This window comes from Acomys russatus, chromosome 29, assembly GCF_903995435.1.
Source record: "Acomys russatus chromosome 29, mAcoRus1.1, whole genome shotgun sequence".
In the NCBI taxonomy this organism is placed as follows: Eukaryota; Metazoa; Chordata; class Mammalia; order Rodentia; family Muridae; genus Acomys; species Acomys russatus.
The window spans coordinates 32,295,698-32,308,858 of NC_067165.1; the positions used below are offsets into that span (position 1 = coordinate 32,295,698).

The following is a 13,161-nucleotide window of genomic DNA, read 5'->3' on the forward strand; positions in this document are numbered from 1 at the left end:
GATTTCCTAGGGCTGGACGGACGTGCAACACAGTGGTACAGTGCTTGCTAGCATGGGCAAGGCTCTAGGTTCCATCTTAGGCAAACCTGCCCCTCAAAAATGACTTCCGAGAATGATCCGTAGCTCTGGCAAGTTCCTCAAGGTTACAGGCATCTTCTCTCTGTAATGCCAAAACAGTACCCCAGCTCTCCAGAGGACAAGGAGTTCAGGGCCAGCTGAGGCTACATACTGAGACACAGAGCAGAAAAGTAACACAAGGCTGGAGAGATAGTTTATCGATTAGGAGCACTGTCTTCCAAGGGATCTGAGTTTGATTGTCAGTGTCTATATCAGGTGCCTCACAACCACCTCTAACTCCAGCTCCTGGGGGATCCAGAACCCTCTTTTACCCTCCATAGGTTCCTCCCGCACAAAGACACACATGAAAGACTACGACAAAATACATGAGAACACTTGGTAACCTAATTCCCAAAGTACTGCAGGCTGCCATACAGTGTTCTTCACACCAGCTCGTGACATATAAGATGCCACTGCTTTCTTTTGCCAGAAACTGTCCCTGCCACGTGCCAGCATTTTGGTTTTGGGTTGTTTGTTTTTGCTTTGTTTTTGTTTTTGGCTTTTTGAGACATGGTTTCTCTGTGTAGCCTTGGCCGACCTGGACTTGCTTTAGAGACCAGGCTCAAACTCACAGCAATCCACCTGCCTCTGCCTCCCAAGCATTTTGGTTTTTTGAGACAGGGTTTCTCTGTATAGACCTGGCTGTCCTGGAACTTGCTCTGAGGACCAAAGCTGGCCTCAAACTCAGATCTGCCTGCCTCCATCTCCTGAGTGCTGGGGTTAAAGGTATGTATCACTGTGCCCGACTACCCAAAAACATTCTTTCGTTTTGCTTTTTGTTTTTGTTTTTGTTTTTTTGTTTTTGTTTTTTGTTTTGTTTTTGTTTTTTGTTTTTTTGTTTTGTTTTGTTTGAGACAGGGTTTCTCTATGTTATCTTGGCTGTCCTGGACTCGGTTTGTAGACTAGGCTGACCTTGAACTCACAGAGATCTGCCTGCCTCTGCCTCCCCAGTGCTGGGATTAAAGGCCTGTGCCACCATGCCCAGATGCAAAACATATTCTTAGTCTTTTTGAAAATAGTTATCACATCCATTTGGTGTGCATCTATAGGTGTCCTTGTGCCATGTCATGAGTTGTAGAAGTCAGAGGACAGTGGGCTGGAGAGATGGCTCAGTGGTTAAGAGCACTGCCTACTCTTCCAGAGGTCCTGAGTTCAATTCCTAGCAACCACATGGTGGCTCGCAACCATCTATAATGTGATCTAATGCCCTCTTCTGACTTTCAGGTAGAGAACTGTATGTGTATTAATAAATAAATCTAAAAAAAAAAAAAAAAAAAAAGGACAGCTTAGATGAGTTCAGTTCTCACTTTCCACTCTATGGGTACCAGGGACTGAACTCGGGGTGTCAGGCTTGGCAGCAAGTGCCTTCACCTACTGAGCCACTTCACTGGCACAGAATCTTAAATTTACTCAAGGGTCACCATATCTACAGAACAAAGGTTGGGACAGAGAACTCAATTTGCTAGACTTTCCTTGATTTATAAACTTACAGTCTAGCCTGGCATGGTGGTGCACCCCTTGCACTCAGGAGGCAGAGGCAAGCAGATCTCTGTGAGTTCAGAGTCCACGACAGCCAGGCTACACCGAGAAACCCTGTCTTAACCAAAACAAAACAAAACAAAACAAACAAAAAACCCCACAACAACAACCTCCCTCAAAATAAACAAACAAAGCAAAAACAAGAACGTAAAAGTCTGGCCAGGCATGGTGGTGCACCCCTTTAATCCCTGCACTCAGGAGGCAGAGGCAGGTGGATTGCTGTGAGTTTAAGCTCAGCCTGGTCTAAACAAACCTCTACCACCTGTGCACTCCCACACTCCCACATTCAAAGCTGTGAATATATAAGGACAGTTGCTCACACTGGGTGCCTCTGAGCCTACTCACTGTTTCTGGTCGCCCATCACAGGCTGGGCTGCTAAGCTTCCCAGCAAAATGGACCTGAACAAACGCTCAGTAAGAACAGAAGAATAAGGATGGCATTGGTGGCACTTTTTTTTCTTAAAGATTTGCTTATTTATTATTATATATACAGTGCTCTGCCTGCATATACACCCACGGGCCAGGAGATCTCATTATAGATGTTATGAGCCACCATGTGGTTGCTGGGAATTGAACTCAGGACCTCTGGAAAAACAGACAGTGCTCTTAACCCCTGAGCCATCTCTCCAGCCCCATGTTGGCACTTTTACTTTCTATTACACAGTGAAATCAAAGCTAGGCCTGCTCTAGCAGACTCAGCCAGCAGGGTCTTCCTCTGCTCAAAGGCAGGAGGAGAAGCTTACTGGACAGACTAAGCCCCCATGGCCTGGGCCCTAGAATCTGAAAGATAACATCCCACCTGTTTCTTTCCTTCTTTTTATTTATTTTATTTATTTATTTGAGCCAAGGTTTCTCTGTGTAGCCTTGACTGTCCTGGACTCACTTTGTACACTCTGCCTCCCGAGTGCTGGGATTAAAGGCATGCACCACCACCACCTAGCTCTTTTTTTTTTTTTTTTTAAAGATTTATTTTATGCACTAAAAGAGGGACTCAGATTCTATTACAGATCATTGTGGGCCACCCTGTGGTTGTTGGGAATTGAACTCAGGACCTCTGGAAGAGCAGACAGTACTCTTAACCACTGAGCCATCTCTCCAGTCCCCCTTTCTCCACCCCCCACAAGTTTCTTACCTTTAGGGCAGAACTGTAAATTCTCCCAGATGTAAAATGCTACAAATTAGTGTGTTGGAAAGCCTGTCCTAGAGCTCAGGGTGTAGCTCTGTGATAGAGACTTGCCTAGCACAAAAGCATCAACAGCCCTGTCCTCGCAGTGAGAGGAGAGTCTTGGCCGTTTCTCTAGAAGCCCTCAGGTATCCCCCTAGGTGGACATGTGGGGTCCTGCTGCACACTGAGTCATGGTCACATGACGGAGTCACGCTGATACCCACCAGGTATCTGTCTGAACCGAAGGCAGACGGTTTCCATGGGCTACAACATCATAAGGTAAATGTCACTTTGTAAAACCCCATTGGTTTTTAGACCAATGGTTCAGAAACCATTTATTTCTTGTCTCGCCCAGGGCCTCAGATCAAGTGCTCTCTGCAATTTTTTTTTTTGTTGTTGTTGTTTTTTGTTTTTTTTTGTTTTTGTTTTGTTTTTCGAGACAGGGTTTCCTCTGTGTAGCCTTGGCCGTCCTGGACTCACTTTGTAGACCAGTCTGGCCTGGAACTCACAGCGATCCGCCTGCCTCTGCCTCCCGAGTGCTGGGATTAAAGGCGTGCGCCACCACACCCGGCTGCTCTCTGCAATTTTTGATCTGTGATTCTTTGTCCAAAACTATTGGGAGCAGATATTTCAGAATTTTACATTTTTATTTATTGGGATTCATGTGTATTTGTGTGAGGTTCAGAAGACATGGAAGTCACTTCTCTCCTAACATACGGGCTTCCGGGTCTCCAGCTCAAGTGGTCAGCTGAGCTATCTCACGTGGCCTCTAGAATTCTGAATATTTGTGTCTATCTATCCCTTCACCCTACTAGTTGTTGAACTTTCTCATGCTAGACAAATGCTCTACTATTGATATATAATATATTGATATATAATTATATATTTTCGTATCTATAAGATATGTTTATAGAGCCAGGTGTGATGGCGCACGCCTTTAATCCCAGTACTTGGGAGGCAGAGGCAGGTGGATTGATGTGAGTTTGAGACCAGCTTGGTTTACAGAGCAAGTCCAGGACAGGTAAGATAACATAGAGAAACCCTGTCTCAAAAAACAAAAACAAATAAAATATATATAAGCATATATAATATATATTATATAAACATTTATTTAAATATTCTATATTATGTAATAATATATATGCTAGGCAAATACTCTACTACTGAGATAAAAAATATATATATATCCCTATCCCTGGAATTAAAAACTTTTGAGAAAATGTGTCAAAGTTGATTACCATGCTAAAAGGAATTATAACTGTTGCTACTAGTCAACAGAGGAATATGTAATGAGGGAAGGGCTGTCCAGGGATGTTGTTTATCTTAGCATCAGTAATATCACAAACAATAACAGAGAAAGTTCTTGGGGACACGTACTATGGCTCCTTTCCCCAGCTTCCATTTTGTTATCATCCCATCCCAAGCAAGATTGAGAATAACTGTCCAGTCTTCTTCTTCGTGGACACCTGGAAGATCAAATCTCACACACACACACACACTCCCACCTACACTGTTGGTTGTGCACAATCTGAAGGGATCCAAGCCTGCTGCCTGCAATCCTTCAGCCAGGACCCTTGGAAAGAAATTAGCAACTCTATCATAAACAAAAGCCTTTCCCTGCTAGCCAATCAAGACTTGTTCTTCAGCTTGCATGGTGGCTCAGGACTTTAATCCCAGCACTCGGGAGGCAGAGACAGGCAGATCGTTGTGAGTTCACGGACAACCTGGTCTACAAAGCCAGTCCAGGACAGCCAGGGCTACACAGAGAAACCCTGCCTCAAAAACCAAAAACCACAAAAAGTTTTGGGGTTCTTTTTTATTTAATAATTTTGGTTTTTCGAGACCCTAGACTCTGGGCTGGAACTCTGCCAGTCAGTCAGCAGTTGCTTCGACTTTACCCATCTCTGCCTGATTCCAAAGTCCCTGCTCTTTTATTTCTTTCCTGCCTATCTGCTTTCCTTCCTTCCTTTTCTTTCTTTCATTCGCTTTTGGGAGACATAGTTTACTCTGTGATATCCCTGGCTGTCTTGGACTCACTTTGTAGACTAGGCTGGCCTCGAACTCATGAAGATCTGCCTGCCTCTGCCTCCCGAGTGCTGGGATTAAACACGCCACCAAGGTGGGCTTCCCCTGTTCTTTTCTATACAAACATGAAATTTTCTTCAGTCCAAGAGACTTACGTGTCATGCAGGTGAGCAGCTGAGGACCAGGGAAGGAAACAAAAGATCTAGTATTGCTGATAAGCATTCTTCTGCCGGTGAAATGAGCTAATTCAGCCGGGTGTGGTGGCGCACGCCTTTAATCCCAGCACTCGGGAGGCAGAGGCAGGCGGATCGCTGTGAGTTCCAGGCCAGCCTGGTCTACAAAGTGAGTCCAGGATGGCCAAGGCTACACAGAGAAACCCTGTCTTGAAAAACCAAAAAAAAAAAAAAAAAAAAAAAAAAAGAGCTAATTCAAGACACGTTAAAGTATTTAAATGCAAGTTTATTGGAAGCAGCTCTCAGTAGGTTCATCAGTTCCAAAGAAAGAGGCCAGAGAGGCGGCCATGTAGAGGGAGGGGTTGGGCAAGTGCACACTCAGGGAGAGAAAGGGGGGGGGGGACCAAAATGTCTGGATTATATAGTGAAGATCCTCTGGGGGAGGGGAAGCCCCCCACGTGCTCCTAGGCTGGAGAGCTGGAGAGTTCAGAGCAGAGGGCAGCATATGCCAGCCACACCCAGTAGAGGTAGGGACTGAGTGATACTGGAGAATCTGGCTGAAGAGGCACCTGAGCCGCTTGTCCCAAATCTGAAGCTCACACTGTATTTACAACAAGCTGGAGGTGCTGCAAGTTTTGCTGGATGCTGTTAAATACACCTGAGCTTTTGTTGAAAGCTACGTATGACACAATACCCTTCCCAGGGTTTGGTTTGTGTAGTTTTTGTGTTCTAAGGCCAGGACGCTCTACAAAGCCCTGGCTGTCCTGGATCTCTCTATGTAGACAATGCTAGCCTTGGACTCAGAAAGATCTGCCTGCGTCTGTCTTCTGAGTGCTGTAATCAAAGGGGTGTGCCACCACAACACCAGGTTGCAAGTCCTTTTTGTTGTTGTTTTTTGTTTTTTCAAGACAGGATTTCTCTGCATAAACTTGACTATTCTGGACTCGCTTTGTAGGCCAGGCTGGCCTCAAACTCAGAGATCCATCTGCCTCTGCCTCCAAAGTTCTGGGATTAAAGGTGTGCACCACCATGCCTGGCTGCAAGTACTTACTTGAGATTTACAACTTCAGTGTTTTGTTTTGCTTTGGTTTTCCAAGACAGGGTTTCTCTGTGTAGCCTTGGCTGTCCTGAACTCACTTTGAGACCAGGCTGGCCTCGAACTCATCAATTTGCCTCCCAAGTGCTGAGATTAAAGGTGTGTGCCACCAGGGCAGGCCACAACTTCAGTTCTTCACATTTTTGTTCTATCATTTTGCTTTCTTGTAAACAGAACAAGATTTAAAAATCTTTTAGGCATAAAAAAGTTTTAGACGTAAATCTGAAGACGTAGTAGGAAACAGCGGGCGGATCTTGGTGATGGAGGGCAGCCTGGTCTACATAGTGAGCTCCAGGCCAGGCAAGACTACATAGAGAGATCCAAATATAGGAAGTTTCCAAGCATATCAATACTTAAAAGTGGTATAGGGGACAGAAGGTGTCTCAGTGACTAAGCCCCCGTGTTCTTGTAGAGGAACTCGGTTTGGTTCCCAGCACCCACATTACGCAGCTCACAACTATACTCGATTCCCATTGGTGTAGACCATCCTCAAACACCTGCACACACCTATACACATATACATGAATAAAAACCTTTTAGAGATTTTTTTTCAAGAGGAATAGAAACCTTAAGAAAGCAGAAATCCTCAAAATGACCCAAATCCCTTTTCAATAAATTTTTCATACAATATGTTGTATCATGTCGATCATGTTTTCCCCCTACTCCAAATCCTCTCAGATCCTCCCATTACAAGCCTACGCCATCACACTGTGCTTTATGAAGGGCTTTCTTCATACCAGACACACACTATTATTACTCCAGTCCCAGGAATTACAGTTTTCAACAGCGGTGGTGTGTAAATTGCCTGAATAGGTGGATCTCAATGTAAAATACCAAGTCAAAGGCAACTCCCTTCCAATGCTCAGACGGACTGGCTAGCAATGGAGAAATGCATCTTCCAGTCCTTGTAGTGACCCAGGACCGGCCACTACACTGCCGATACCGTGTGGTCTCAGGAAGTGGCCGGTGTGTAGTCTAGCACCATCTTCCCCGGCTGAAGGGAGGCTGGAACCTCAAACACGAAGGACCCGGGGATCTGCGACAGAGACCGCGCCAAGCGCGCGGGACGCAGGCAGGAAGCTCCCAGCAGCGTTCTGCCCGGCGCCGCCCTCTTTCCACGACCGCCGTGTCGCGCCCCCGCGCGCCCGCCCGGGACCCACGTCGAGGGAGCGCGCGGGGGGCGGGACCGGCGCGGGGGCGCGCGCGCGCGCGAGGCCGCGGGCAGGGGGGCGGGGCGGCAGAGCTCGGTGCCCGGCCTGGAGGACAGCGGTGTCGGAGTCGGCGATCGGCGGTCGGCGGCAACGCTGAAAGGCGGTACAGGACGCGGGCGCCGGGTCGCCGGAGCTCAGAGGTAACGCGGGACGGACCTGGCGCGCGGGGAGTGGGCGCGGGGAGTGGGCGCGGGACCCGGGCGCGAGTGGCTGAGGCCGCCGGCCTGGGTGCTGACGCCGCTGCCCGGGCGCAGGGGGCGGGGCACGGGGCCCGAGAGCCGGCGCCTTTTGTCCGCCCTCCGCGGCCGCTGCGCCCTCTCGCGTCGCGCCTGCCACCTGGCCCCGGCCCCTGCCGCGCAGGCCTCGCGGGCCCTGCGGCGCGCGCTCCCGCCCTTGTTTTGTTTGGATTTGGGGAGGAGGGGCAGCTCTTCCCTGGTCGTACCCCCTTCCCCCCGCCCCGCCTCCCAGGGCGCATGCTCCGGCGTCCTGCGTAGCGCCCTATTGGCTGCGGGCTCGCGCATGCTCTGAGGCCCGTGGCCCGACTTCCGCCGCGCCCTCTCCGCAGCCTACTCTGAACGGTCTTCAAGCCGGTTCGAAAGATGCCGGCGGTAGGTACTGGCTGCGGCGGGCCCGCCCCCCCCAGGTTCTCTCCGCCCCTGCCGCCGCCGTCGCCGCCATTACGGAGCTCCGAGTGGTGAGTGTGCGGAGCTAAGGGCCCGCGGGGATCGGAGCGCGGAGAGGTCTCTGCGCCGAGCCTCTTTGCCGTCGCCCTCAGCAGCCCCGCGCCGTCCGTTCTGCGCTTCCTCTGTCGCGCGGCCACTCGCGCCTTTGTCTTCGCTGCTGCTCCGGGCGATGCTCACTGTGGGCGCTGTCGCTTCGCTGCTGCCGCCGCCGCTGTCCTGACGGCCTTGGGCTTCCGTCTTCCCGCGCGCCCAGACCGCCTCCAGCCTCAGCGGCGCTCCCTAGGCTGGCGCAGATAGGGTTGTCATTGTCAACCGTCTTACCCCCAGGCCGGAGCTGATGAGACTTAACCAGCCCTACTTAAACGACCTTGAAGCTGAAACCCTCCCGCACAGCGTGAAGTGCTGGTCACCCCCTCTCCCGCGCCCCGGTTGCTTTCTGCGCTTCCCCGACTGTCCACTGGTTTTGGAGCCCGAGTCTTACTAGACTCAAGCATCTTAGAGTGACATGAAACGTGGCTAGAGAGAGCCATTCTATTCTGCACTTGCTCTTAGCCGAAAGGCCTAGAAGCGATTAAAAAAAAACAAAACAACTTTTTTTCTTAATCAGCATAGGCGTAAAACAGCCACAAGCTTTTTAATAAACGCCGTGCATCTTTCAGTTTCAGAGTAATTAACTGTTCAAAGCAGACCTCAGATCTTGAGGTGTTCTCCCTGTACAGAGCCCATGTTTCAGCCTCCAGAGTTCTGAGTGCTTGGGGTAGTAATGTGAACTGTCACCTCAGTTCACACTGGGTTTTTGGCCCTACTTTTTAAACTTAACTTGGGAGATGGACGATTGAAAGTTGACTAGGAAGTTATTGAAACCTAAGTCAATGCAAGTCTTCCCTCCAGCGTGTGCAGCCATGTATTGTCAGCTTCTGTGTCCTGCCATGATAGACATTAGTACCTGCTGATCAGTGAGGAGGGAAAGTTGCCAGCAGTCATGTGCTTTGAGTGCAGTGAGAAAGCTCAGACTGGGAGCTGTTTGAGGTATTGGTGACACCAGAAAGTGCGTATTACATGGAGTTTATGGTAACATATAAAATGCTGGTGCCTTTCCTAAAATCGCAGATTCTAAAGGTTAGCAGTAGTTTGAAATATATGATGCAGCCCAGACCTGCTGCTCTTTCTTTTTTTGGGGGGGGGGGTCTTTCAAGACAGGGTTTCTCTGTGTAGCCCTGGCTGTCCTGGACTCTCTTTGTAGACCAGACTGGCCTCGAACTCACAGAGATCCGCCTGCCTCTGCCTCCTGAGTGCTGGGAGTAAAGGTGTGCATCACCACCAGGCGTCTTGCTGCTCTTTCTAATGAAATAAACTACAACCATGGAATTAAGTTGGGCTTTCTACTTCTGTAATTCCCTATTGTCTATAATAAAATAACTTAGGCATTTCCTGGACAAAAGTAAGTCGTGTTGCTATTCCAGCATTCAAAGAAAAAAAAAAAAGAACCTAAAAAAAATCACAGGAGAACTTGTTTTTCTTTTTCCTTTTCTTTATTTCTCTCCCCCCCCCCCCAAAAAAAAACAGGGTCTCTCTGTGGGTCTTAGCCATGGCTATTCTGGACTTGCTTTGTAGACCAGGCTGGCCTGGTCTCTTAGCTGTTAAAGAAAAGTGATTTTAAGTTGGACATAGTGGCTCATGCCTTTAATCCCAGCACTCAGGAGGCAGAGGTGGATCTCTGTGAGTTCAAGGCCAGCCTCCTCCAGGACAGCCAAGGCTACACAGAGGAACCCAGTCTCAAAAAGAACCAACCAAATCACTAGCCTATTATGGAAGGACAAAAGTAAGGGTTAGCCTTCTATGGTCTTTAATAAAGAAACCAAGAGCTCAGGCAGGTGTTTTCAAATATTCCCCCAAATAATTATAGGTGGGGTTATTTGTTTATTTAATTATTTATTTATTCGTTTTTTGTTGTTTCGAGACAGGGCTTCTCTGTGTACCCTTGATTGTCCTGGACTCCCTGTGTAAACTAGGCTGTCCTTGAACTCACAAAGATCTACTTGCCTCTGCCTCCCAACTATAGGTATTTTATCACTTTTTTAATTGCAGGGATTTATTTGGGGTGGAAAGTGTGGAGCATGTGCTCACCACCATGCGTGTGCTGAGGTGGAGCTCAGGCTGATAGTGCACTCCTGGTCGTCCCAGCCAGTCACAGTGCTGCTGTTACAGTTGAACGCCTTGTTCTCGCTTGCATTCTTTCAGCTGCCTTTGCAACTGATGAAGTATGGAATTGCCAACTATATTTCCAGAAGATTTTCTCTAACCAGAAAGCATTCTGCTTTAGGTTTTAAAATTTTTCTGGGCCGTGGTGGCACATACCTTTAATCCCAACACTCAGGAGCAGATGCAGGTGGATTGCTGTGAGTTCGAGGCCAGCCTGGTCTACAAAGCAAGTCCAGGACAGCCCAGGCTACACAGAGAAACCCTGTCTGAAAAAACAAAAACAAAACAAAACAAAAAATAGCTTAGAGTTTAGATTTGTGTGCACCTATGTGTACATGTGGAGGCCAGAGGTTACAGACAGGGGTCTTCTTATATTTTGGACAGTCTCTCTGAACCTGAACATCTCACACTGAGTCATTTTAGCTACACTGGCTGTTGAGCTTTGGGGATCTGCCTGTATTGCCGTCTCAGTGCTGAGGAGGTAGATGGGTACCACCACATGCAGCTTTTACATACATGTTAGGAATCTGAACTAAAGGCCTCATGCTTACATGACACTGCCTGTTGAACCATCTTCCCCAGCATCCCAGAATACTATTTGTTTGTTTCTTTTCTTTTCAAGGACACAGGAATGTTGATGACCAAGTAGATTCTGGTGACTACATGAGGTTTATTTGTGATTTGTTTGTTTGTTCACTTGTTAAAACTCTCATCATAAAGCTCAGAATTGAGAATGGATCCTGCCTCAGCTTCCCGATCAGGTTCTAGGACCTGGCACGTGCCACCATACCGCCTTATCTGTAGATACGTGATTATGCTCTTTTCTTCTATATGCATTTGCTTAGGTCACACTAGGACAAGGTCCTGGGTGTTTACTTAGGGTTGGTGACCTAAACTAATCTCTCTGGCTATGGAGATTCTTCAATGTTAAGTGTTCAGTGGTAGTTCGGTTTATTTTTTAAGTTTATTATTTTTATTTTATGTGCATTGGTAGTTTGCCTGAATGTATGTCTGTGTGTCAGATCTTGGTGTAACAGACAGTTCTGAGTTGCCATGCAGGTGCTGGGACTTGAACTTGTGGAAGAGCAGTCAGCTCTTAAATGCTGAGCTGTTTCTTCAGCCCCTCCTTAGTGGTAGTTTTGTCCTTAGGCTTTCCCTTTAATGAGGGAAAAAACAAAAAACCTTTCCTAACTGAGATACAGTTAATTTTCTTGACCCCATATGAATGATAACAAAAATCATCTAGTAAATTGATGGCTAGACCTGCCTCCAGTCTCCTTCCTGAATGCCAGAGGATGGCAAGAGGGTTGGAGTCAGGTTCCTCAGTCCATCCTTGTCCTTGCTGGACTTTATTCCTGGGGAAATTGCAAAGCTGCTGTGGCTTCTGCGTTCATCTTAGTTTTGCTTTACATTGTTAATATGTTAAAATGTGGATAATGTCTTTTTTAGTAGTAACTAAGTCATCTGTAACTTTTTTCTTTTTTTAAAGATTTATTTACTGTGTATGTATATCCTATTCTGCCTGCATGTACACCTGCAGGCCAGAAGAGGGCACCAGATCTCATTACAGATGGTTGTGAGCCACCCTGTGGTTGCTGGGAATTGAACTCAGGACTACTGGAAGAGCAGCCAGTGCTCTTATTCTCTAAGCCATTTCTCCAGCCCCGTCATCTGTAACTTAAAGTTTTATAGTTATGTTAATTCCTTTTGAAATACTGAATTTAGATGTTTAGTTTAGTTTTGTTTCTGTTGATGTTCACACCAAGTCTTTTCTGTGCTTTAGGTTGACTCTTCACCACACTGAAGCCATTAGGAAAAACCCTGTGATTAACAGCAGAGGCTTCAGAGTTTGGCCAGTATTCAGGCCTAGGAATTATTTTAAATGGCAACTGATATGTCTCAAGGTGAACTCGTCCATCCTAGGACACTCCCACTTATAGTAGGAGCTCAGCTGATCCACTCGGACAAGTTAGGTGAGGTAGGGGCTGATGCATTCTTGAAGCTCACTTTTGGATCAACCTCTGACTTCAAGCTCTGCTGGGTTCTTCATAGATACAAAGTTCTTTTCATCTCTCCCTTCCCCTCAAATTCCTTAGAAAACTTTCAACCTTCTAAATCAATTCCAAATTACCTGTAACTGTTTCATTTGAAGTTCTATCTAAAATATTTTCAATATCTTGAAAATCATGTTTCACTTAAAAAAAAAAAAAAAAAAAACTTGTTAAAAGTAATGTGCGTTAGATCCTGGAGTTGACTTCAATTCTCCTACATCTTTGACACCCAGTTAGGTCCCTTGAGAGAGACAGGAGAGAACTCTCTATGCCTGTGTGATTATGGGCATCTGTTTTCTTAGAAGGCAGAAGATAGCACCATGCCAATACGTCGAGCTGTGAATTCTACCCGGGAAACTCCGCCCAAAAGCAAGCTTGCTGAAGGGGAGGAAGAAAAGCCAGGTAAGGTAAAACGACCACAACTTAAAAAGACAAAATGCTTCAATTTGAAGTATTCCATAAATCTCTTTGATTCTTTGTTTTTTGAGACACGGTTTCTCTGTGTATACTTGGCTATCCTGGACTCACTTTGTAGACCAGGCTGTCCTCAAACTCACAGAGATCCACCTGCCTTGCCTCTCGAGTGCTGGGATTAAAGGTGTGGACTGTCGGGTTTTTCTTTGAGACTGGATTTTTACTCAAAATCCTTAAGCACTATACCCAATTTGGGCATTCATGCCTAAGGTACTAGGGAGCATGAGGGTTGGAGTTTAAAAAGTAATGTGGGCAGGTGAGGTGACGACTGCTGCATCCCTCATAGTGTCAGTTTACAGGCTGTGTGGCAGAATGATGCATGAGACTATGAAGGCTAAAAGGTTGCTTTGAATCTGAGGCTGATCAGGGCTGTAGCATGATGCTATATCCCAAACCCCCACAAAATACTTCTTACATTCTTGGCT

The 13,161-nt window shown here is 47.0% G+C and overlaps 1 protein-coding gene across 6 annotated transcripts in view; it reads left to right on the forward strand.

The window, feature by feature from the left end:
• The first annotated feature begins 7,329 nt into the window (after positions 1-7,329).
• Positions 7,330-13,161, forward strand: part of Hp1bp3 (heterochromatin protein 1 binding protein 3) — a 30,579-nt gene continuing 24,747 nt past the window's right edge. Inside the window, exons 1-3 of one of the 6 annotated variants that reach the window (XM_051172215.1) lie at positions 7,330-7,466; positions 11,995-12,189; positions 12,565-12,664. In XM_051172215.1, coding sequence (XP_051028172.1) covers positions 12,094-12,189; positions 12,565-12,664 — 196 coding nt within the window. In that variant the 5' untranslated portion in view covers positions 7,330-7,466; positions 11,995-12,093. Of the gene's footprint in view, positions 7,467-7,950; positions 8,021-11,994; positions 12,190-12,564; positions 12,665-13,161 lie in introns of those variants that run through there. The other 5 variants (XM_051172217.1, XM_051172220.1, XM_051172216.1 and 2 more) reach the window with 5 other exon arrangements.